Raw genomic sequence first — 24,936 nt, 5'->3', positions numbered from 1 at the left:
TTGTGCTGCTATGTGTACAATGAATGAAATGCATTCTGTCATATATATCTAATTAAAATAAATTTTTTAAAAAATTTAAAATTTTCAAAAAGTAAAAACACAAACAACAACAACAAAAAACTTCTGGGGCTTCACAGATCTGCTCTTTCTTCAATGTTCCTTGACACATGTCAGAATAAATTACTCAGGATTGGCTCAAAAAGAAAGAAAAAAAGTATACTGAAGTGATTTTGCCATACAAATCCAAGTTCATTAATGAAAAAAGTGGTATACGTATACAGAAATAATACACTAAAATGTAGTTATCTCTGGGTTTTACAATTTTGAATTACTTTATCTTTCTTTTTTGTAAATCCTAACTTCTAAATGAACATATGTCTGTGTTATAATCAAAAAACAAATTATGAAAGCTACTTTGTTGGAAGTTACATTTAAATAGAATGAACACTCTTAACTTTAAGATCAAAGAAACATATGGAACTTCACTTAATAAATCAGTTTGATTTTCTGTTTTGTCGACTTACTAAATGAAAATCTTTATGTGCTTGCTTGCCTAATTCTAAAGTCCAGTTCCTCAATATACAACTTCCTCTTCATTTAAGCCCCAGCCCAAAATTTTGGTCTCTTCACCACCACTGCTGGTCTTCACCACTGCTCCACAGTGGCAGTATAGAATCCTCCTCAATGGTACATAACATATCATGCCTCATGAATCCAGTTAGATATGTACATATTTGCCTCTCCTACTGGGTTGTCAACTGTGCCAGACACATATAATAGACTCATTTTATTCCTCTACAGCCACAGTGCCCATTACACCATTTCATATATAAGTCATGTGACCTTAGATCTTGTAAATAAAACTACTGGACACTACTGGACGCAGCACTGAACTGAAACTTAAAGCACAAAAAGGGGGATAGTAGAGGATAGGAAAGGCAGCAGAATACAACAGACACTAGTATGGCAATATGTAAATCAGTGGATGTGTAACCGATGTGATTCTGCAATCTGTATACAGGGTAAAAATGGGAGTTCATAACCCACTTGAATCAAAGTGTGAAATATGATATGTCAAGAACTATGTAATGTTTTGAACAACCAACAATAAAATTTTTTTAAAAATAGAAAAAAGAAAATAAAGCACAAAGAAAGCATTTTCAAAACTATGTAAGATTTCCAAAAAATGAATCTTATCTCCAGAAACTGAAAATTACCAAACAATATACTGAAGTAATATCATAAGCCCCTTAATTACCAAACAATAGCATTAAGTAATATCAGAAGCCCCTTTAAAATGATCATTTTTATAGTCTTACATTAAAGAGACAGTAGGGGTAATTTTCTTTTGAAAATTTCCATTACTTTGAAATACAATTCTGAAATGTAATTTTTAAAAAAGCTGAAATATAAAATTTTTTAAGTTACATTGAAATATAATTTTTATAATTATAAACTATTTTTAACAACTTTAACAAGTTTGGCTTTGTCAGTAAATCAGTTTCATAATCATTATCTTCAAACAGCATGCCAACATACCTAATAGCAGTGACCCTGTGAATGAGCATCTCTGTTTGCTCTGACAAGTCTGATGGAAGTAGCAGCTCCACTGGCTGCAGGCTTGATATCCGAGTCCAGCTCAGAACAGGAAGGAGAGTCCTGGAAACTATCCAACACAACTTCACCTGTGGCAGGCTTCACACCCTGAAAACAAGCACAAATGTAATATCACAGACAATATAATTTCTTCCAGTTATGGTTAAACATGCAAATAGTAAAGATGATACATTCCATTTCTAAAGTGTTTGAAAACCTGTTGTTTTTCAAGACTCATTTACGTAAGTCAGAGTCACTGAACTAAAAGAAACTAAATGGGAGTTTCAAAAGGCACCTGAGTACAGGCCCTGGACCTAATGCAAAGATGGAGTGACTATGACAAGTCACCAAATTCTACTTGGGCCTCAGTTTCCTCCTCCAAAATGGAAATAAGTCAGTTTATTTCCCTAACAGAACTATTGTAAGGATCAAGTCAGAAAAGAAAATGTGAATGCTTTAGAAAATATAAGGCATTGTACAGATAGATACAGAAGTAATAAGTGATATGGTCCTAGTAATCTGAAAACCAAAATGTTCAAGAATACACTTAATCATATAAACAAATAAATAAAAAGCAAACTTTTGCATAAAAAAACAACAACAATATACATGTAACAAATTCTCATGAACCCCAACCAGGCAGTCTATTCAATTAAATAACTTGAAGATACCCCATTACCCTATGCCAAAAGACAAACTGGAAAATATTACCACTTGGAAGAGGTTAAATAAAATGTCAAGTTACTTAGCCAAGGTCTCAGTACTAAATGGTGGATTCAAACCCACACAGTCTAACTCCCCAGGCCACACTCTTATATACTACTAATGCCTATGAGAAGCCTAGGGTGAGTTACAGCCTCCACCAGCTAAAAGAAGGGAGAATCATTAATCCCTATGTTCATATGCTATTGATGGCTAACCAACTGACACAGCCTCTTTCTAAAACAGCCCGCTGAAAATATCCACATCCTATAATCAGCAATTCCTTCCCCAGATGTAAATTCCTGAAAAATTCAGGCATGTATAAAGTAGAAGACATGCACAAAAACATTTATACATATAGCAGCATTCTTTGTAGAACCAAAAACTAGAGAGAACCCATATGTCCACCAACAGAGGAATATGTAAACTGTACACCATAAAATATAATAGGACACAGCAATGAAAAACCTACAGCAACAAATGTAAATAAATCTTACATAAAAACATAGGAAACAAAAGAAGCAGGATCTAAAGAAAAATACATACAGTATATCTACACTTGTGATTAAAGTGGTAAAACTAGAACTAAAAGGAAGGAACTTATTACCTCAAAAGTCTGGATTACAGTCACTTCTGGAGTGAAGAGACACACAAGGATCTTATGGGTTGTAGTAGTTATAGTTCTGACCTGGGTGACTGTCTTATGCTACCCTGCCAAATTTATTTTATGCATTTTTCATTGAATATTTTATAATTTTTTAAATATCTCACGCATAGATCAAAAAAATACTTTCATTCAAAAAAGACTACAATTTTATAAAAAGAAAAATCTTTTAATTCCATTCAAAAAGCTTTCTATAGTATTCCATACTATACTATCTATAGTATCAGTGTCTCAGGATACATATCTAAGTTTCAAAGCCAGCCTCAGCAAAAGCAAGGTGCTAAGCAACTCAGTGAGACCCATTCTCTAAATAAAATACAAAATGGGACTGGGATGTGGCTCAGTGGTCAAGTTCCCCCGAGTTCAATCACTGGTACCAAAAAAACAAGAAGAGAAATTTAAAGTCAATCTGTTTAGAACCATACTGTCCATACTTAAGGCAATGGTCCTAATCACCGTGTTTTTCCAATAGTGAAGCCTTCGATTCTAGACTCACTGCCAGTACACGAAGATGACTCCCAGGCTGTGACTATGGAATGGCTAACACTGATCACAGCAGGGAAAAATCCAGGAAGAACTTTTCTGAAGGTAAAGGAAAATGAATTCCATTTCAGCCACTGAGTTTGAAGGGTCATAAAATTCTGAGTGCCCTTGCTTAATACTAATTTAGATGCAAAAGCCTGGAGCTCAGGAGAGAGGTTGAGCCAGCTGAAAATATCCACATCCTATAATTCATCCTATATCCACACCCTATAACCACTTTTGGACTGATGATATCCTTAACTCTGGATATCATCAATCCAAAAGTGGTTTCTGAGATCAAGAGAGGATCCAAAAAAAAAAAACCAAAACAAACACTGAAAGTGCAAATTACCACTTTCATTTTATTTTTGTATCCCACTTCACATACTATGGTTAGATCTGGCAGTAGATTAGAGGTTATTTCTAAATGTGCTAATAAGGAACTATACATTGTCAACTCTGTTCTTTAAACTGAGTTTCAGGTAAATATAAAATAGCATACAACATATGTTAAAGCCTAAAAGCAAATAACTTTACTATTTGTAGATAGGTCCAACTGTGTCTGCAGTTAGATAAAAAGTGCTTCTCAAGGAAGAAAAAAAATCTAATTGGCTTAGAGCCATCCAATCCCCAAGGTAATGCTAACTCCCTGAGAGAAGAGCTTACAGGTTAAGCAAATGCCAAGTTAGCACAGAGTAACACAGAATAAGGTATTAAAAGTCACACTGGAGACATTTAGATTGTAAGAATTTATTGATATTGTCAATGACTGTAGAAATTTTAAAAAGCAAAGAGAAATTATTACTCAGGCAAAAAGCCCTGCTTTCACTTAATGTACAACAGGACAAAGGTATTTAATAATTGTCAAAGGCCCTAAAAATATTTTGAGCATGGTCCAGGTAGGCATGTAAATGGGCAAATGTATTCATAAATTGCCATAAGGCAAGGGCAAGAAAACTATAATTCACGAACCATGTTTATATGAAACACTGAGTATAAATATTCCTAACACTTAGTCTGGTGTTTTACATTGGTCAATTATCACTTCTCTAACTATCCCTTTCTCCAAATCTAGATAGAATATTCTAGAATCATTCATGTTTAATTTCAAGCCTGTAGAGGAAATCTAGAAAACTCTTGCTACCCATGCATGTGGCTGGCTTATGTTTTATTCTACTATGTGCACACTGTCCACATTTATGCCTATTACTCCACTTACCTTCAACCCTAAAATCCTGAAGCATATGAACCAAAACTATCTGTATCTTTCCATAGCACAGAATGCTGAGATAGGAGTATACTGTAACTAGTAATGTAACATATAATCTAATGCTTCCCAGTTCAACTACTTCAAGGCATATCTCATCAGTTATCCTCATTATAAACCATTTGTGATTCTCATGTTTAGAAATACCATGAACAGTTATTATTCCTTTTTCACCTACAAAATACTTACCACAATGCCAATGAAAATGTTCCCCATTTTTTTGTCCTTAATGTTTTCCTTATTTTCATAGATACATAGAAGGTAGCTGGTAGAAGTATCAGTCAGTATCTCATCAACATCTACAGCATCATCCAGCTTGATCAGAGGATTCACATGTAATAATGATTAAAGAAAAATAATGTCCTAAAGTGCCACTAATGTTTAATATTAACTGTTTTCTCCATTAAAACAATGGTTCATTTTCTGAGTATTTTCCTCTATGCAAAACTCTTCCATGCAGCACATTCTTCTGATTTACCATGAGCATAGCTGCATGTAAGGTTCATGAGGACAGATAACTATTATTGTCTCACTCCCAAAGGCCCTAGGAGAATACATCAGATGCTGTGGATGCCCAAATATTAACCCCCTTTAATTGGATGATGCTGAGACTTGAATTATTAACAATTCTAAAATACTTGATTCTATAAATCAAAGCATGAATATACTAAAATAAGTATAAATTAATTTTTTTCTTTAACATACCTAAAGCTCCCAGAAAGGTAAAACAGTTTTAAAAGACATTTTAAAAAATCAGAAATAAATGTATATGTGTGTAGGTTGTGCATGCGTGCATTTGTGTGTGTGTGTGTGTGTGTGTGTGTGTGTGTGTGTAAAATGAGTCCATTAATCCAATTCTCAAGAGGTAAAAGCTAATTCTGGAAAAAGCTGGTCTGGATACATCCAATTTGGGTATAAGAAGATAAAAGAAAGGAGGAAACACTGCCAAATTCATTCTATGAAGCCAGTTATCACCCTGATACCAAAACCAGATAAAAGCATATCAAGGAAAGAAAACTACAGACCAATATCCCTGATGAACACAGATGAAAAACTTCTTAATAAAATGCTTCAAATTACATTCAAAAACACAGTAAATAAAGATAGTACACCATGATCGGGGATGCAAGCCTAGCTCAACGTAGACAAATCAATAAATGAATTCACCACATAAATAGATTTAAGGACAAGAATCACATGATTATTTCGATACAGAATAAGCATTGGACAAAGTCCAGCACTCATTCATGTTTAAAACACTAGAGAAACCAGGGATAGAAGGAACTGACCTCAACATCGTAAAGGCTATATATGACAAACCAAAGGCCAATATAATACTGAACAGAGAAAAACTGAGAATATTTCCTCTGAAAACAGGAATAAGACAAGGATGTCCAATCTCACCACTCCAATTCAACATATTCCATAAAACTCAAGCCAGAGCAATTAGGCAAGAGAAGGAAATTAAAGGGAGAGAAATAGGAAAAAAAGAAGTCAAATTATCTGTCCACCGATGACATTATCCTATGTTTAGAAGACCTGAAAAACTCCAAGAGAAGACTTCTAAAGATGATAAACAAATTTAGCAGGATACAAGAACAACATATTGCTTTCCTATGCACCAATAATGAATCCGCTGAGAAAGAAATCAGGAAAACTATCGCATTTACAATAACTTGAAAAAAAAAATCTTTAGAATAAATCTAACCAAGGAGGTGAAAGACCTGTATGAAAACACTGAAAAAAGAAATAGAAAATCTCAGAAGATGAAAGACCTCCTATGTTCTAGGATAGGCAGAATTTTATCAAAATGGCCATACTACCAAAGCAGCATATAGATTCAACACAATCCCCACCAAAATACCAATGGCATTCTTCACAGAACTAGAACCAAAAAAAAAAAAATAGTTCTAAAATTCATTTGGAAGAATAATAGACCCAGAATGGCAAAAGCAATCCTGAACAAAAAGAGCAATTCTGGAGGCATCACAATACCTGATCTCAAATTATACCACAGAGTTACAGTAACAAAATTAATATGGTACTGGCACCAATGAAACAGAACAGAAGATCCAGAGACAAACTCATATACTTACTTATAGCCCTATGATACTTGACAAAGATTCTAAAAAGAGAAAGGATGACCATTTTAACAAAAGGTGCTTGGAAAACTGGATACCTATATGTAGAAGAATGAAACTTGATCCCTATCTCTCACTCTGGACAAAGGTCATTTCAAAGTGGACCAAAGAAAATAGAAGATCAGTGGAGTAGAAGAAAGGGATCGAGGGAGAAGGAGATGGGACAAGAGAAGGAAAGAACAATGAATGAATCTGACCTAACTTTCCTATACATATATGAATACACCACAGTGAAATCTCACCATTATGTATTTATCTATTAGTACTAATTTAAAAACAAAACTATAAGTAAACAGAAAGATCAGTAGAATGAGGGGAATAGGGGGATGGAAGAGGAGAGGGAAAGGGGAAGTAGTGGGGACTGAATTAGAACAAATTACAATCCATGCTTTTACAATTATGTCCAAATGAATCTTAATGTTATGTATAACTAAGAAGAACCATTTTTTTAACAAAAAAGATCAAAGACCTAGATCAAAGACCCAGGAATTAGACCAGAAACTCTATAACTTCTAAGAAGAAAATGTAGGCTCAACATTTCAACATATACGCACAGGCATCAACTTACTTAACAAGACTCATTAAGCACAAGAAATAAAAACAAGAATCAATAAGTGGGACAGCATCCAATTAGAAAGCTTCTGCACAGCAACAGAAACAAGAGTGTGAAGAGAGAGCCTACAAGATGGGAGAATGTCTTTGCCACCTGCTCCTCAGATAAAGGATTAATATCCAGAATATATATATATATATATAAACTTAACATCAAAAAAACAAATAACCCAATAAATAAATGGGCAAAAGAACTAAACAGATGTTTCTCAAAAAAAGAAATACAAATGGCCAAGAAATATATGAAAAAATGGTCAACATATATAGCAAATAGGGAAATGCAAATTAAAACGACATGGAGATTTCATCTCATTCTAGTCAGAATAGCAATTATCAAGATAACAAATAGCAATAAATACTGGTGAGGAGATGGGGGAAAAGGTACATTCATATATTGTTGGTGGGACTCAAAATAGTGCAACCATCCTGGAAAGCAGTATGGAGATTTTTCAAAAAACTAGGAAGAAATCACCATAACACCTAGCTATTCCACTCCTTGGTATATGTTCAAAAGATCTAAAATCCGCAAAATATAAGAATGCAGCCACATCAATGTTTTTAGAGGTGCAATTCAAAATAGTCAAGCTATGGAACCACTCTAGGTGCCCATCAACAGAAATTGATAAAGAAAAAATAGTATATATATATACAATAGAGTTTTACTCAGCCATAAAGAATAATGAATATATGGCATTTGCTGGTAAATGGACGAAACTAGAAAACATTATGCCAAGTGAATTAAGCCAGACCCAGAAAGTCAAGGATTCAATTTTTTTTTGAAACTAGACCAAAATATACGGAGAGTGGGGGGCAAGGGCAAGGGGGATCCCATAAAAATAGAAGAGAGATTGATGGTGTAGAGAAATGAAACTTAGGGGGAAGGTAAAAGGATGGGAAAAGAGAAGCATAGTGGAATGAGCATGACCAAACTTTCCTATGTACATATATGAATACACCACAGTGAATTTTGCCTTTCTGTATGTTCATAACACACTAATTTTTTAATTTATCCTAATCAATTATACCTGACAGTAGAAAGCTCTTCAATTCATTGTTAACGGAGCATAATTTTTCACTTCTCTGGTTGCACAAGAAGCAGGGTAATGATGTCTGTCTCATTCCACCATCTTTCCTATCCCCTTGCTCCATTCCCTCCCTCCACTTTGCCCCATCCAAAGTTCCTCCAACTCATTCCATCCTGCGCCCCCCTCCCCTTATGGATTAGTATCCACTTATCAGAGAAAACATTCTGTCCCTGTTTTTTGGGGTTTTTTTTTTTTGATTGACTTATTTCACTTAGCATGATATTCTCCAACTCTATCCATTGATCTGCAAATGCAATAATTTTATTCTCCTTTAATGCTGAGTAACATTCCATTGCACTCATTTTTAAAAAGTTATTTTTTAAAAAAAGAGCCATAAGCATAGCAGATGTGAAGCAGGGAAGGAAACTCTTTTACGAATGGGTTTCAAGTAGGAGACTCAGCTTAGGTAAAAAAGAAAAAAATAAACTACCATGTTTTTACAGCCTGATCAGATTAGAACAACCAAAGGGATGCAAATGGTTTAGAGTTTGCTCCGAATGACAGTTATTCACTATTTGTGATCTTAAACAACAAAATAATCCTCAGAATTTGCATAGAAACTAAGAGGCCTCTAAATATGCAGATTTGTAATAAACCATAAAAGAAATACTTTAGCACATGATTTAAGGCCTTCTTTATCCCTAGATTATTTTATTATAAGAGACCCAACCTAAGTAAACATTATTAAATGCACCCTCACATTATTTTATATACAACTATTTGGCTTTAAAAACAGAATTTTATGACTTTGCTTTTAAAATTACTTAGCTTCAATTAACACAACAAATTTATGAAAATCTATAAATTTTGGCAGCAATCTTCAGTATGCCATTGGGCATACTGAAGATTTCTGTAAAGTAATAAAGTTTTACCCACAATTCATTTTCAAAAGCAATAAGATCTTCACAAATTAACAATTAATGAAGATGGCCTATATTATATTTTATAAGCATTTAAGTGTATTTTAATTTTGACTTCATAGTTTTCTTTCCACATTAAGTTACTAAGTTTTTATTTTTCAGGTCTCAAAGTAGGAAGATCCTAAGGAATGTATAGGCCCTAAACACCTAACCTTTGTCCACAAATGATCCAAGAAAGCACACAATTTCAAATCAGTTGCTAACTTGACATTATCATTTATTAGGTTCACTTCTTCTTGCTCTTAGTATATGATGAATTTGTATTTCACTATGACATTTGAAAATGTTTGTTTCTAGTTACTATCAATCCTTCCTCTTCATTAGTGCACTATCCAAGGATTCAAGTAACTGTACCACCTCACCTCATCGAAAAGGTTCCCAAAGGACTTTTTTTTAAATGTCACCTTAAAACAAAGCAGTTGTAACAACTAAGAGAAAAATTACTATTCAAAAAGGATATCTTCTCCAATGAGTGTGGATTTTGTATAAAGAGCAGTCAGTTTCCGGGAAAAGAGAGAACTTTTGTTGTCTCCAATAGCCTTTAATGCTGCAGTTTCAGTTTGCTTTACAACTCCCACCTTCAACAAAGTAAGAGATATTTAATATCAAATCTGATGAAAAACCAATCTAACAAACTCATTTCAAAATGCTTAAATATTAATTCTGAAATACTTAAAATAAGTGAATTAGTCCACAGTGTCCAGATATAAGGGTTAAGCAACAAGGACCATGAGCAGCTGACTAGTGTACACAAATCACTAAGAAGCACTCTGTTACTGAGTCTTAAAATTTTTTTTCTGTAAATACCTAACAATATGCTCTTAAAAATCAAGGTACGTTAATAATTATGAAACATTTTTCATTTCTTCAAATGCCAAATTCTAAAACTCATTAAAGCCTGCCTGTTACTTTAAAGGCATGTTTTCACTCCCTGGAAGAGAATCTCCCTCCCTTCTCCCTTGAAGTAAAAAATCAAAGCTGACCTTATATCCTTTAGCCACAAGACAGCGTACATGAACAAATAGTCTGTGAGTTGGTATACTTGCTGTCATAAAGTTGTGATCTAAATGGCAATAAATATTCAGCTCCCGGGCAGCAATCTAATATTAAAAAAAAGAAAGAATGTTAATAAATTTCTATTTCAAGATTCCATGTGGGATTTGTTAACTTTGTTAAAAATTCATCAAGGTATACATTTAGGATTTGTGTACTTCTCTAAATGTGTGGTACATCAATAAAAAGTTTGAAAGAAACTCCCTATATAAATTCCCTGGTCTCATCTATTTTTTGACAGTTCCTACCACCTGACATCAGGGCCAAAATCTGTATCTCTAAATGTCTCCAAAAAATGACAACTCTTTTTCTATGTCCTTAGATGTTCCAAAACCTAAAAGTGCTGAGGTGTATTTACGTAAGGACTATTCAATATAAAAAGGAAGAGGCCAAAAGAATAAGAATTTTCTATGCAAATGGCATATACAAGTAACTGATGATTAGAAGATACTACAGAGTATGCATAAATAATAAATCCACTTGGACAGAGGAAACTTTTAATAAGTGACATGAAGAACTCTCTAGACTGGTTTGTTAATTAATGATGCATGGTTGATAGAAATGCAAAAACAGGAAGCAGTCCCTGATTCCCTGCTTTCTTCCAGAACACACTTAGACACCACCAAATAGAGCCATGGAAGTCTCTTCCAGTACTTTCACTCCTTTACCCCTTTACATCTAAACTGTATTCACCCATCACTGAAGACAAGAAAATATCATCCTCTACTATCTATGGTCAAAACATTTATCATTTAACCTAGATGGTTTCTTTTTCTCCTTCACCTATAGGATGCCAGCTATGTATCTGTTCTTTTTTTAATATTTTTATTAGTTGTTGATGAATTTATTTTATTTTATTTATTTGTATGTGGTGCTGAGAATCAAACCCAGTTCCTCACACATGCTGGGCAAAGGGCTCTACCACTAAGCCACAATCCCAGCCCCCGTACCTGTTCTTGACCTCAGGAAATATGTCAATACTATTTCATAACACAGAACACAATGGAACTTAGAAGAACACCACCTTTCTGCCCCAACATGATTCAGAAAACATGAACAAGAAAACATTGGCCAACTCTTCTCTTCCCATCCAAGGGGTGGCAGATATACTACATCATCATGTTCTGATGTTATATGACCTAACCAGTCTTGAGACTATATAGTCATGACAATCAACCACCGCTTCCAGCAAAAGCTTCCCTCTACTTGCCTGTTGAATGTGCAAATTCACTTTAAACCTTCTTGATCTGTATCAAATACCCCTAAGTTAAATTGAGACATAGCTTAGGCTAAGATCGAAAGATGACTGACACAAAGACCTGTGGGTAGTTGGCAGAATTAATGTGCTCTTTTCATTGAAACTTAACTTTGTATCTGGCTATGAAAATTCATTAATTAAGGTAAGGAGAACTTCCATACATCTCAAAAAATTGTTTTTCGCTTGAGATTCTCCTAAAAAACATATTTGTGGGCTGGGGTTGTGGCTCAGTGGTAGAAACTTTGCCTACCATGTGTGAGGTACTAGATTCAATTGTCAGCACCATATATAAATAAATAAAATAAAGATATACTGACAACTAAAAAAAATAGTTAAAAAAAAACACATTGGCAATGGTTCATCCATCAATTGATTCATCTAATCAACATTTTATGGATGAAAAGTATTGGCTTAGCACCATAGAAAATAAACAGTAACATTCCAGTAGGGACTCCTCACTTCTCCCCCACAAGTCTAGCTCCATCAACTTTGCTTGTGCTTGAGTTTTATTTTAAATGACAGCATTTTAAAGGGTGACTGATCAAATTAGCTTTTCACAAAGTCAAGAAATAAAACAAAAATATTGAAAAATATCTAAAGCTGAAAAAAAAAATTAAAACAACTTACCTCTGCATCTTCCCCAAAGAATCTATACTTATATCCACATTCCACACATAAAATTGCATCTTTATGCTGCTGTTTCATCTCTATATATTGCAACTCTAATGGTGTGTAGATGCTTTTCGATTGTCTATTAGATGGTTTATCAGAAGTTTTCTGTAAGTTTTCATGAGTCCTATGTGATAGGCCAAACTGACTGTCCTGGCAACCAAAAAATTTAAATAGTTTAACAAGAATAAACTATTATAATAAATTCTCAGAGAAAGCAAATGCAAAATTAGCAAAAAGCTAATAGTTGGTAAATCTAGGTGAAAGGTTTCCCAAGACACAATGTAGTATTCAGGCAAATTATCCCTAGACCACTAGGCAATTATGTTCATTTGGTAGATTTTTACCATTCATCTTTGTCTTTTCAAGCTCTCAAACAGCTTATTGCTTGTAATAATGTCCTTATATTGCTTCTAGATAACCCTTCTATTTGATTATTTCTAATTTCACAGAAAAATAAAGTTGGTCATTTTATGTACAAAGCAATATGTACAAAGGTTTGAAATTTTTTCAAAGTAAAACGTTTTAAAAAATTATGAACCAAAAAAACAAAAACTGCCAGTATTTAAGTAAATTTTGCAAATCTAACCAACCTGAATGTTTTATATACTTCTTTTTAAATTTGATGTTATTGGACCTATAATTAATAAACATTTATTTTCTTATTTATTCCCAGGTATACAATGAATAAAAGTCAACTGGGGATAAATCTTGGGCAAAAACACTTGCAGCAAGCATGCCAACATGTAAAGCTGCACTTAATGTTTCATGTTTCCAAGCATGCTCTAAAAGATAGTATATTCTATAAATCTGTATTACAAGAGAGAATCATCATTGTTTTGGTAAATAAATAGGGGAAAGAAGTTTTGGGAAACAAAGAGCATTGGGCAACATTTTGAATATTAGTACTCCTACTATCCTGAACTTCCTGTAACATAAAACCATAATTAATTCCAACTTACAGCTTAGAGAAAATCCCTTGATTATTAGACTTGATTAAGAAATGGAAAAATGAGAAAAATTGATAGGATAAATCAATTTTTAAGTAAGAGCCATGCTGTCACTCTCAATATCTAAAAAGTCACTCAACTACCACTGGAATAAAAAATATGCCCTAAAAAACTAGTGAGCAGAAGAGGAGGAATGGACAGAGAGCAGAAAAGTGTAGTCTCATATCAATAGAAACCCCAGAAACATATATTCTGTGGATGTCAAGTAAATGTTTGTAAGAAAAAAAAAAAACAGCTTAGCTGGGACGGCACAGAAAGACATTAATTTCAAAAAGACTCAATCTATCTAAATAACATAGCCCAGAAAACTCGCAAAGATTTGCAATAGGAAGATGGTAAGGTGTGGAGAGGAATGGCCAAAGAAACGTAGCTCATCGTAACATCTGAGAATGCAACTGTTTTTCATTTTGAGGGATTTTCAATTTTGTTTCTATGACTCTTACATAAATTCCAGGAATACTACATAATATAAAAGTTAATTAATACTTACAAAAATATATTTCCTAGAAAAAAAGTTGCTCTCATTTTTTTTAACTTATTCTTTTACTAAATAAGACAGACTTCTGGGGGGTGAGGTGGAGGGGGGAGTTCTCTCCATGTGGGATACTAACAAGTAAATCTAAGTACTTGATTATTAAGCAACTTAATTTTTATATGATTTGGGTGGAAATATTTCTAAGATATACTATATTTTCTTTAATATTCACAGATGCAGCATGTTGAACTCAACCTTGTCTTGACAATTCAGAGTGATCAGAATAAATTTCAGAACCTATCCAGAGTCATGTTGACCCTTCATTAATATCCCTAGACCACTGGGCAATTATGTTCAATTGGTAGATTTTTACCATTCATCTGTGTCTTTTCAAGCTCTCAAATAGCTTATTGCTTGTAATAATATCCTTATATTGCTTCTAGATAACCCTTCTATTTGATCATTTCTAATTTCACAGAAAAATCAAGTTGGTCATTTTATGTACAAAGCAATAGTAGATAGGCTCTACTGAGCCCCCAGGGTAAATGTTCCAATTCATAAAATGAGATTTCATAGACTTTATGACTTCTATCCATAATGATCACCCTATACCATGGTGAAATGCTTCTCAGTATTAAAAGGTAATAGAAAAGAAAACATTCTTTCCTTTTCTGATGACCTAAGATAAGTGAGTTTAACCTATAGTAGCCCATTTGAGACAGAAGTCCATAGATCTGAACTTTGTGGGAAGGGAAAACTGTAAGCAAAATTCTATTATCCTAGTCATTTTTCTAAGAAAAAGTACATTTCATTAAAATTTTAATAAATAAATATATATGCATATATACACACACACACATATAAATTCAAAAAGCATTTCTCTAATTCAATGATCATCCACCATGTCTACACATTAAAATAAGAGCTTCTAAGAAAATAGCCATGCACAATTCTCAGTGAAGACCAAATAAATAAGATTCTAAAGGAAGGTTGTAAATACCAATTTTTGTTTTGTTTTGTTTTGTTTTTAATTTCTCCAGATGAGTCTAATGTAAAGCTAAGGCTGAAAGTCAACCATTCGTCTGAATTATAGATTTCAATGATGGTGCCAGACAAGATTCTGTAATGATAGGAACCATTAATAAGTCACAAAATAAACAGTAGAAGAAGTAAAAACACATATTTATTTGGTTTATCTCTAAGTTTACTTAATACATGACAAGCTTTCAACTGGAAACCTCAAAACATTGATAGATAGATGTTGCTCAACATTATTTTCCATGCAAATCATGAAAACTTTAAGGAGAGCTATAATAAAATTATGCATGTATCAATAATCTAAAAAATTCCCCCAAGTCAGTGATTCCTAATACAGGCAGTAAGTACATCACAATCAGAGACTGTGAAATAAGGGAGGTTCTAAAATAAAGAGTATTGGCTCAAAATAATTTGGGAGTCTTTTAATTTTTTGTTTTGTTTTGTTTGAACACAAACCAATTCATCCCTCATCATACACAGCAAATTAGAATATACATATGTTAGTTAGAATTTCTTATGTTTCACAATATATCTGTGAAACAAAAGATCTGTCAGGTAACTCAGATGATCAGTCAAGTGTCCTCAGTGACCACACAGAAACTAAAGGATTTCAGAACATACTGTTCTGGGTAACTGGAAATACATCTATATAACAATTACATACCTTTTGGTTCACTTGGGATTTAGAATCTTCAGAAGAAACTGCATTCTTTGCACGTTGAAAACTGATATCCTCAAAATCAGTACATTTTGGTAGAACTGCAAACCTCTCTTGAAGAGGTGCTATCTGGACTCTATTTTGATGAATGGCAGAATCGCAGCAGAATTCTTTCAGTTTTTCCAGAGACTTTGAGACAGTCCTGGTCCTCAGACATTTTTTTGGCTCTTGGAAAACAAATGAGAAGAAAATATAACCACGGTATTTTGGTCTCATTATGTCAACTTATAATAAACACAGAATTTTCTAAAAAGGGAGATTCCCATTAATGGACTGAACTATAATGTAATAAAGGAATAAAGAACATCAAGTTCAGGGTAAAGGTGGCATATTCAAGCATACACCTGATTTCACTCATTGCTGAGACCCCATTGAATAACTACAGTAGCAAGCTGGGGCTAGAGTTCAGTGGTAGAGCTCTTGCTTCTCCTGCTCACATGCAAAGCCCTGGGTTCTATCTCAGCACTACAAAAGAAGAGAGAGACAAAGAAAGGAAAACTACACTGCAGTTTGATTCTGGTTTTTATTTGTTGGTTTGTTTTCACATTTAAGGACAGACAGGAGAGGAGAGGCAACAATTGCAAATGAAATATCTGAAGCTAGAAGGGAAAATAGATGAGCTCTCACCAATCAGCCCACCCAACTCAAGCTAAGTCCTAAGTCAATAGTTAAGAAAACCAAGGACCAATCCTATTTGCAACACAAAATGATCAAGAGACTGGGGAATTACTACACCAGTAACTGTAGAAATGGAATACGGGAAGATCTAAAATAAAGGCACTGAATTCAAGTAATTTGGTTTCTAGACACCCCACACACACTCCAAAGTTAAAGGCAACTATCTTTTCCTCACCTCAGCAGCACACGGGAGATAGCTCTGGAAAGGCAAAACAGGCATAGCTGATGGAGCAGCAACTCAGAAGAGTGATGGGAATGTATGTTGACTATATGCTGACACCCCAAGCTCTCCAGAACCTAGGAAGCTAGGAGGTTTCTAATTGAAGAATCTGAACAGATTAAGGGGAAAGTCTTAGATAATGACATCAAGGGTTCACCAAGGAAATCCAATCACCCCACTCAAACATCTGTTTTCCTGCTTCCAAGCTTTGCACATGCTATACTTTCTACGTATCAAAATTGTATTCATTCTTCAAGTTCCATCTCAAAGCTATCTTTTCCATGAAATTCTCTAACTCTCCCAGCTTTAAATCATTTTTCTTTTACATTCCTATAAGAAGCTCAAATTTTTATATAGTACACAGTCTGCCTAGTAGGAGTTGTTTATAAGCAAGCAATCCATAGAGAAGGGATCTATCATTTATTGGATCTTTACCATGTACCACAATATATTATTTCACTATTTAAAGCAATAGTATTAGGTAGCTATTAGCAAATATAAGGGAACTGGGGTTGCATGAATTTATCATCTTTTACCCTTCCTATGAAAGCAAGAACATTCTGAGGGCATTCTGTTCATTTCTGAAAGTATAAAACTTTCATAATTTAAGTGTGTACACAGATTTCCCTCCTGTGGTTAAAAAAAAAAAAAAAAAAAAAAACAAAACAAAACAAAAAAACTTTCCCAGAATGTAGGTCAGTGAAAATCTTGGGGTTGTAGTTTTTGAAAACACAAAACAAAACAAAAGACGGATCTTTAGTTGAAGTGTTGAAAACAGAAGTGAAGTACTAAGGCTCTACTGCATGGTGTATGTTTGTGATTGAGTAAAACTCAAACTTCATCACTTCCTAAAAGCTGTATTACATTTTATTTTTACTTATGTCTTAACGTTATTAGTGTCTTTTATCTCTGTATGGTGGAAATACGCATTATGGTATGTTGCTGCTACTTTGTAACCCTTCTGATTCAAGAAAGGTGAAGCTTTAGGGACAGGCTCACCTAGTGCTAGACATACTCTGACAAAATTTAAAAACAATCCTGAAAACAATCAAAATGACCCATGAGGAAGTTAACTAAATGCAAGAATAAAGTACAACACTCTAAAGAAATACAAAATCCAGTAGAAAATAATAAAGAACTCAAAACAGCCACGATCCAATCAATTGCTGGACATGTGAAAAGTATGAAAAATCAATTCAATGATGCAGATCCAGAGAGGACAGATATGATGAAATTAATATATACAGACATGTTTTATAAATACACTCCACATAACGAGAAGGCAAAGAAAAACATAAGCAAAAAGAGGGGTAAAAGGATACTTTTTTTCTATTAATAGTTTTACTGAAATATAATTCACACAGAGAAATTGAAGATATTATTTTTAAAAAAAGGAACTTCAGAGATAACATCTAAAATATCTAAAACAGGGCTGGGGATGTGGCTCAAGCGGTAGCATGCTCGCCTGGCATGCATGCGGCCCGGGTTCGATCCTCAGCACCACATGCAAAGATGTTGTGTCCGCCGAAAACTAAAAAATAAATTTTTTTAAAAAAATAAAATATCTAAAACAAAAATTTATTGAAAGTGCTTTATAGCAGATTAGATGCTACAGAAAAAAGATCACTGAATTTGAAAGCATTCTATCCAAAATGAAACACGAGGAGAAATAAGACCTGAAAACAAAGCTTCAGTGATTTCAGGGACAATGTCAAGTAGTTCAACATCCCTGAAATAAACTTTGAGAAGAAGAGAGAGGAAGGAAACAGAAAAAAAAAGCAGTTGATAAAATAATGCCTAAAAGAGCTTTCCAAATTTGATGAGAGCTTTAAACCCATAGACCCAAGAAGCTTTAAATGAGCTTCAAACAGGATAAAAATCAATTCAAAGTGGCCTAAGGCCCAACAAAATCTAATCTGTGGAAATCTATAATGATGAGAAAATCCTAGCCAAGAGAAAATGGACAGGAAAATTGGCCCTCTATAATTAAAACAAAACAAATGAATAAACCAAAAAAACCTAGATTGTCACATGCTAAAAATCAAAAATCCTTGAACATGGTGACTCTCTTTCTTCTAAATACATGAATTATTTAATATATACTTTACCTTGTTTACTATTATTTCTCTTATTTTAAAAGCATATTTTTAGTATATTTTCCAAGGTATGTTTTACCTTTGATTATTTCCATGATTTCCAAAATACATTCTAAAATAACTTTTCAAAAGCATGTAAGTTCCCTTGTGAATACAAAGTTTTCCTCTCCTGTGGAAACCAGATTAAAAAAAAAAACACAATAAAAAAAATTTTAAAAACTGGATATGTGGCTCAGTGGTAAAGAATGTGATTTAACATGTATGGGGCCATAGATTCCATCTCCAGCACCAAAAAAAAAAAAAAAAAAAAAAAAAAAACCCTTGTAAATTGAAAAATTGAGAAATGAGGCGGATATGAAAAATATTCAACATCCCTAGCAATTATAGAAATGCAAATTAAAACTACATTGAGATTTTATCTCACTCCTGTCAGAACGGCAATTATAACGAATACAAGTAACAATAAATGTTGGCAAGGATGTGGCCAAAAAGGTACACTCATGCATTGCTGGTAGGACTGCAAATTGGTACAACCACTTTGGAAAGCAGTAATGAAGAGTCCTCAGAAAACTTGAAATGGAACCACCATTTGACCCAGTTATCCCACTCCTTGGCATATAGCCAAAAAACTTAAAATCAGCATACTATAGTGATGAGGCCACATCAATGTTTATAGTGGCTCAACTCACAATAGCTAAGCTATGGAACCAAATAGATGCCCTTCAACGGATGAATGAATAAAGAAAATATGCTATCTATACACATGGAATATTACTTAGCCATAAAGAAGAATAAAATTATGGCATTTGCTGGTAAATGGATGAAACTGGAGATTATCATGCTATCTGAAATAAGCCAATCCCCCAAAACCAAGGGCCAAATGTTCTCTCTGATATGCAGATGCTAACACACAATAGGGGAGGGGGAATAGAAGTTCACTGGATTAAACAAAGAGGAATGAAGGGAATGGAGGAATGGAGGGGGGATGGGAATAGGAATCACAGTAGAATGAATGAGACATAACTTTCCTATGTTCATATATGAATACATGACCAGTGTAATTCCACATCATGTACAACCACAGAATGGAAAGTTATACTCCATGTATGTATAATATGTCAAAATATACTCTACTGTCATGAATATCTAAAAAGAACAAATAAAAAATAAAAAGAAATGAGATGAATCTAAACAGTTGCATATTACCTAGAAATAAAAAGAATGAATGTAGTTTAGAGCAGTCGAAATTATAGAGGCAGAAAGTAGAATGGTGTGGAGAGCAGATGAACCCATAGTCATTGGCTGATCCTGCAGTGTTGGAAAAAGCCAAGCCTGGGAAACATTTCTTGCCAAAAAGCAAAGAGGTTAACAGCCTTGACACTTGGCTCTGATGCTAACAGTTATGAGACGTTCCAGTACAGTGGGCTTCCTGGGTGCAGCAGGATAGTCATAAAAATGTTTCTATCTCTGTAACTTTTTAGTGCACAAAGAAGCCTCTTGATAACTCAGAAGCCTTGAACAATTTACAATGCCCCTATAGTTTAACTTCCTGATTATGAGACTCTATATAATAAATTTGCAGAGCTAGTTCCAGGTCACTGTTCCTCCATTAGAGGGCAGTGTCCCACCTGGCCTTAGCTTTGCTTAAAAATGTTTTCTTTTTCTTTGTGTTTTTCTCCATCTCCAGTCACCCCTACTCAAGATCCTTTGTTGATGCTTGGCAGGTTGTGGCAGAATGGTAGCTGCCAGAACTGGAGGTGGGAGAATGGGAGTTATTATTCAATGGGTAGAGTTTTAGAAATGCAAAAGGAAAAAAGAGTTCTGGAGATGAATAGTAGGGATGATAGAACAATTTAATTGTACTAAATACCACTAAACTGCACACTTAGAAATGGTTCATGGTGAATTTTATGTTTCTTACAACTTAAAAAAATGAATTTTAAAAAAGGAATGAAGTACTGCTACCACGCAGATGAACCTTGAAAATACGATACTAAAGAAAATAAACCATATACAACAAGCCACAAATTGTATGATTCTATTTATATGAAATTATTTCAATAGATAAATCTACAGCAGAAAGTAGATTAGTGGCTGCTAGGGCTGGAGAGTGTTACAAGGAAACGAAGGTAGCTGCGACTGGGTATAGGTCTTCTTTTGGGATGATGAAAATGTTCTAAAATTGACTCCCTGCCACAGCCTTCAGCCCCAGTGCTAGGGATCAAACCCAGGGCCTTATGCATGCTACACAAGTACTCTCTACCACTGGTCACATCCCAAGGCCCTAAAATTGACTTTGAAAATGTTTGCACAAATCTTGAAACAACTTAAAAGTCATTAAATTGGTGAACTATATGGTATGAGAACTGTATTTTAATGATCGTGAAGAAGAAGGAGGAGGAGGAGGAGGAGGAGGAGGAGACTACGATGATGACAACCACCCTGGGACAGAACAGATACCCACCTTCTGAATGCCAATTTTTTAAAATATTTTTTTAGTTATAGATGGAGACAATATCTTTTTTCTTTGTTTATTTTTACGTGGTGCCGGGGATTGAACCCAGTGTCTCACACATGCTAGGCAAGCGCTGTACCACTGAGTCACAACCCCGGTAACCCTGAATTAACAAATGACAAGCATTTTAATTTCAACAATTTCCAATCTCAACTGTCCTGTGTGGCCCCCGTTAAGCCACTTAACTATGGCAGCCCTCAGTTCTCCTCACCTGTCATCTACCTTTTCCTCTATAAAAGAAAATAAAACCAAGTTTTTAGGAAGAATAAATGAGCTACAAGAAGCTTTAGAATAAAAGCAGACTTTAAAAAAAGAGCACTCACTGCTAATAGAATTTACTGAAAAACTGAACAATCAGGTCTATATAGAGCAATGAAACAAAAAGAAAAAAGGCAAAGAGCCCCAGAAAATGCAAAATTAACCAGTGGCAAATCTGTCAAGTCATGCCTCCTTCGAGCCCCCTCCAGAAAATAAAAGGACTATGGTATTAACAGATGTTATCAGATATATTTTTCTCATTAGTCATACATCTCCATTTTTGTAGTTAGTTCTTATTCATGTTGGCCCTAAATCCAAGTTTTACCATTTATATGGAAAAATAAGTATCCGACTTATTATCTCTAGCGGTATAGACAAGTTATCTTCAATGAAATGGGACATTTTGTTAATTTGTTTGTTTTATGTTCTGGGAATTATGAATAAAGATGGATTTCCTGTCTCTTCTTATCACAAAATCTCTGGAGCCAAAAACTAGAAAAAATCTGCTCACTCAATCATCTACACCCAAAATCACCTCTGGAAGTCCAGCAGCTCAGCAATGCTGTTTTTTTGTTTTGTTTTGTTTTAATTAACATTTCTTGTTAATAATATAATATGTAAACTATGAAATTATTACTAATTAACTAATTTGTGGGTCTATGTTGTGCACACATGTGTGTGTGTAAATATAGAAAAATTTGGAACAACACACAGTACCCAAACAATGAGCAGTAGACCTCACTAAAAGGGAAGGTCTTTCACTGTCTACCATCCAAATTTGTGTACTGTTTGAAATTTTTATAACAAGAATATCTCATTTTTAAAAACATGACAAAAATGGTTAGAGTGGAAAAAAAGAGAAAGTTGGGAGAATTACAGCCAAATTGCAGAACTCCAGCTCCTCCACTGTCCCCCTCACCTCCTATACATATCACCACAAACTCAAGCACAATAGTGATCATTGTCCAAAAAGAACAAAGTTTCAACCCTCCAAGAGCTTTCTCTGCCATCCAGAAAAACTCAAGAATATCAGAGCCATGACTGCTGAGAAGAATCATCGCCCAGACTCACCAGGGTTACCAGGCATTACCAAGTCATTTCTTTCTTCCTTTTCTTGGACTTTCTTTGCTTTTTTTTAACAGGCCCATCTTTATCCAGCTGTCTTTTTTTCCTTTGTTAACTTCTGTAGCCTACAGACAAAGGTCACAAAATGAGGTGTTATCTATTCTGTGAAAGCTTGATGTATGTGAAGTAATTTAAACATTATTTCTGAATGACACCAACTTCTCTGCAATCCATTCCTCATAGAATTATTGTTAGCTCTGGAAAGTCCTGAGTTAACTGTTTTTACCCCCATCAAGGACAGGGTGGAAACTGGCAGGTCATGAGCCTCAGAACCTCTAGTCCTGCTAGAATAAATGAAACTAAGCCATATAATACCTTCCTTTACTCAATCAGCCTTTACTTATCTCAAATTATAAAACCTGATTCACCCCACTTACATGTTAAATAAAATACCCCTAAGAAATAAAATGGTACTTATCAAAGCCAAAATTAGGAGCCAAAGATTAAATATACAATATCACTTTTTAAATACTAATCAATATTTAACTATGTCCTGTTTAAATACAATATGTTCACCATTAAAGTTGCCACAAGACTATGAACTATCTATTGGCAGGAAGCCTGACAAAAATTTAAGTCCTTCACCAAATAGTCTCTAAATGGTAGACGCAAAATAAAATTTTGGTGAATTCGTGAAAATTGGGTCATCCTTAAAAAAAAAAAAAGGAAAGAGAGGAGCAATTACTATAGGAAAGAAATGTAAATGAAGAGAACTTTTTAAAGCAGGTTAGTTGTAACTCCATTAAAATGTGGTTTGTGATTAAAATTCAGTCTGTAATCCCCTTCCACACACCCTTAGTTTGGGAAGCATACAGGGTACCCTAGGGAAGACTCCCTCTTGGGAAAGCCCAGAGGAGGAGGAGGGGGAGGAGGGGAGAAGGGGCGGGGGAGGGGGGAGGGGAGAGGAGGGAAGGGAGGGGGAAGGGGAAGAGGGAAGGGGAAGGGGGAAGGGGAAGGGGGAGGGGAGGGAAGGGAGGGGGAAGGGGGAGGGGAGGGAAGGGAGGGGGAAGGGGGAGGGGGAAGGGGGAGGGGGAAGGGGGAGGGGAGGGAAGGGAGGGGGAAGGGGGAGGGGAGGGGGAAGGGGGAGGGGAGGGAAGGGAGGGGGAAGGGGGAGGGGGAAGGGGGAGGGGAGGGGGAAGGGGGAGGGGAGGGAAGGGAGGGGGGAGAGAAAGGAGGGAGGGAGGAAGGAAGGAAGGAAGGAAGGAAGGAAGGAAGGAAGGAAGGAAGGAAAGAAGGACAAAACAAAAAATCTTAGTTTATTTCACTAAAGATTGGAAAGCAAAAGGGACTGGGGTTGTGGCTCAGAGCTACAGGGCTCGCCTAACATGCGTGCTGCACTGGGTTCCATCCTCAGCACCACATAAAAATAAATTAAAGATACTGTGTTCTCCTATAACTAAAAAATAATATTTAAAAAAAGACTGGCAAGCAACAAAGTATCCAATGATTAACCATTGGCATTTATAGACACTTTATACATCCAAATTGAACGTCACACATTAAGACGTGAACTATAAGATGGTGACCACTACTCAGCTTCAGCCCACAGTGATTTGAAATATTCAGCAATGCTGTTCAGTGCTAAGAACTACATATGAGCAGATTTCTTAAAGTCACCCAACCAAGCGTGTGGAGAGAAGCCCCTTTTCAAACATCAGTCCAGGAAAGAAGAGGGAGAATTAAAAGACACAAGTATGCCAGACCAACTGGCACTCTCCATTCGTCAGAATGGAAATTCCCTTCAGGTCTCCTCTTAACAACCAGAGGGACCTTGGCCTCAAATCTATTCCCTCAAAACAGGTGATGCAAAAAAAAGAAAAAAAAAAAGAGGTAATGCAATCTCTCAGCCACACCTCGATGTGGACCCAGCTGGGCTTTCCCAGCCTCTGCTTCTGCGGCCCCGCCTCTCCCGTTCTCTTCCGGCCCCAGCATCTCGGGGATTGTCCCACACAGTCGCCACCTCCTCCTATTCCTCTCACAAGCTCTGCCCCACCGATGGCCTTGCCCCGCCCTGGACCGAACCCACCACCAGTGGCGGCAAATGAGGCTGGGCGGTGGACGCTGAGGGCGCTGCAGAGCCGTGGTTTGCCTTCGTGGCGGCTTCCGTGGGAGACGAAGTGGATTTGAGGCTTCCCGTGGAGTGAAAGAATTGGCTCAAAACTGCTTGTCTCCCATGGGCTGGGCCGGCTGCAGAAAGACTGCCCGATACAGGCTTCCACGGAGACATTGCAGGACGGGTAGTGGTGGCCCGCCTACAGGGCCCAGCCGGTAGCGCGAGCCCGCCCCAGTTCCAGGGAGTCTGCGGGAGCGAGCA

At 35.5% G+C, this 24,936-nt stretch overlaps 1 protein-coding gene across 1 annotated transcript; it reads right to left on the bottom strand.

Annotated features, from left to right (window-relative positions):
* Positions 1-1,408: 1,408 nt before the first annotated feature.
* On the bottom strand, positions 1,409-24,923 carry LOC144372507 (DNA mismatch repair protein Msh3-like). The gene is made up of 8 exons (XM_078035854.1): positions 24,476-24,923; positions 22,569-22,687; positions 15,677-15,897; positions 12,448-12,642; positions 10,493-10,609; positions 9,970-10,087; positions 4,941-5,086; positions 1,409-1,704 (listed from the first exon to the last, which is right to left on the bottom strand). The coding sequence occupies exons 2-8, from the start codon at positions 22,582-22,584 to the stop codon at positions 1,540-1,542; spliced, it is 978 nt and encodes a 325-aa protein (XP_077891980.1). The 5' UTR covers positions 22,585-22,687; positions 24,476-24,923; the 3' UTR covers positions 1,409-1,539.
* Between the last annotated feature and the right edge of the window lie 13 nt (positions 24,924-24,936).

The sequence above is a fragment of the Ictidomys tridecemlineatus genome, unplaced genomic scaffold (genome assembly GCF_052094955.1).
Source record: "Ictidomys tridecemlineatus isolate mIctTri1 unplaced genomic scaffold, mIctTri1.hap1 Scaffold_112, whole genome shotgun sequence".
NCBI classification, from domain to species: domain Eukaryota; kingdom Metazoa; phylum Chordata; class Mammalia; order Rodentia; family Sciuridae; genus Ictidomys; species Ictidomys tridecemlineatus.
Note: the sequence above shows the minus strand (reverse complement) of the source record. Positions and strands in the feature narration are given on the sequence as shown.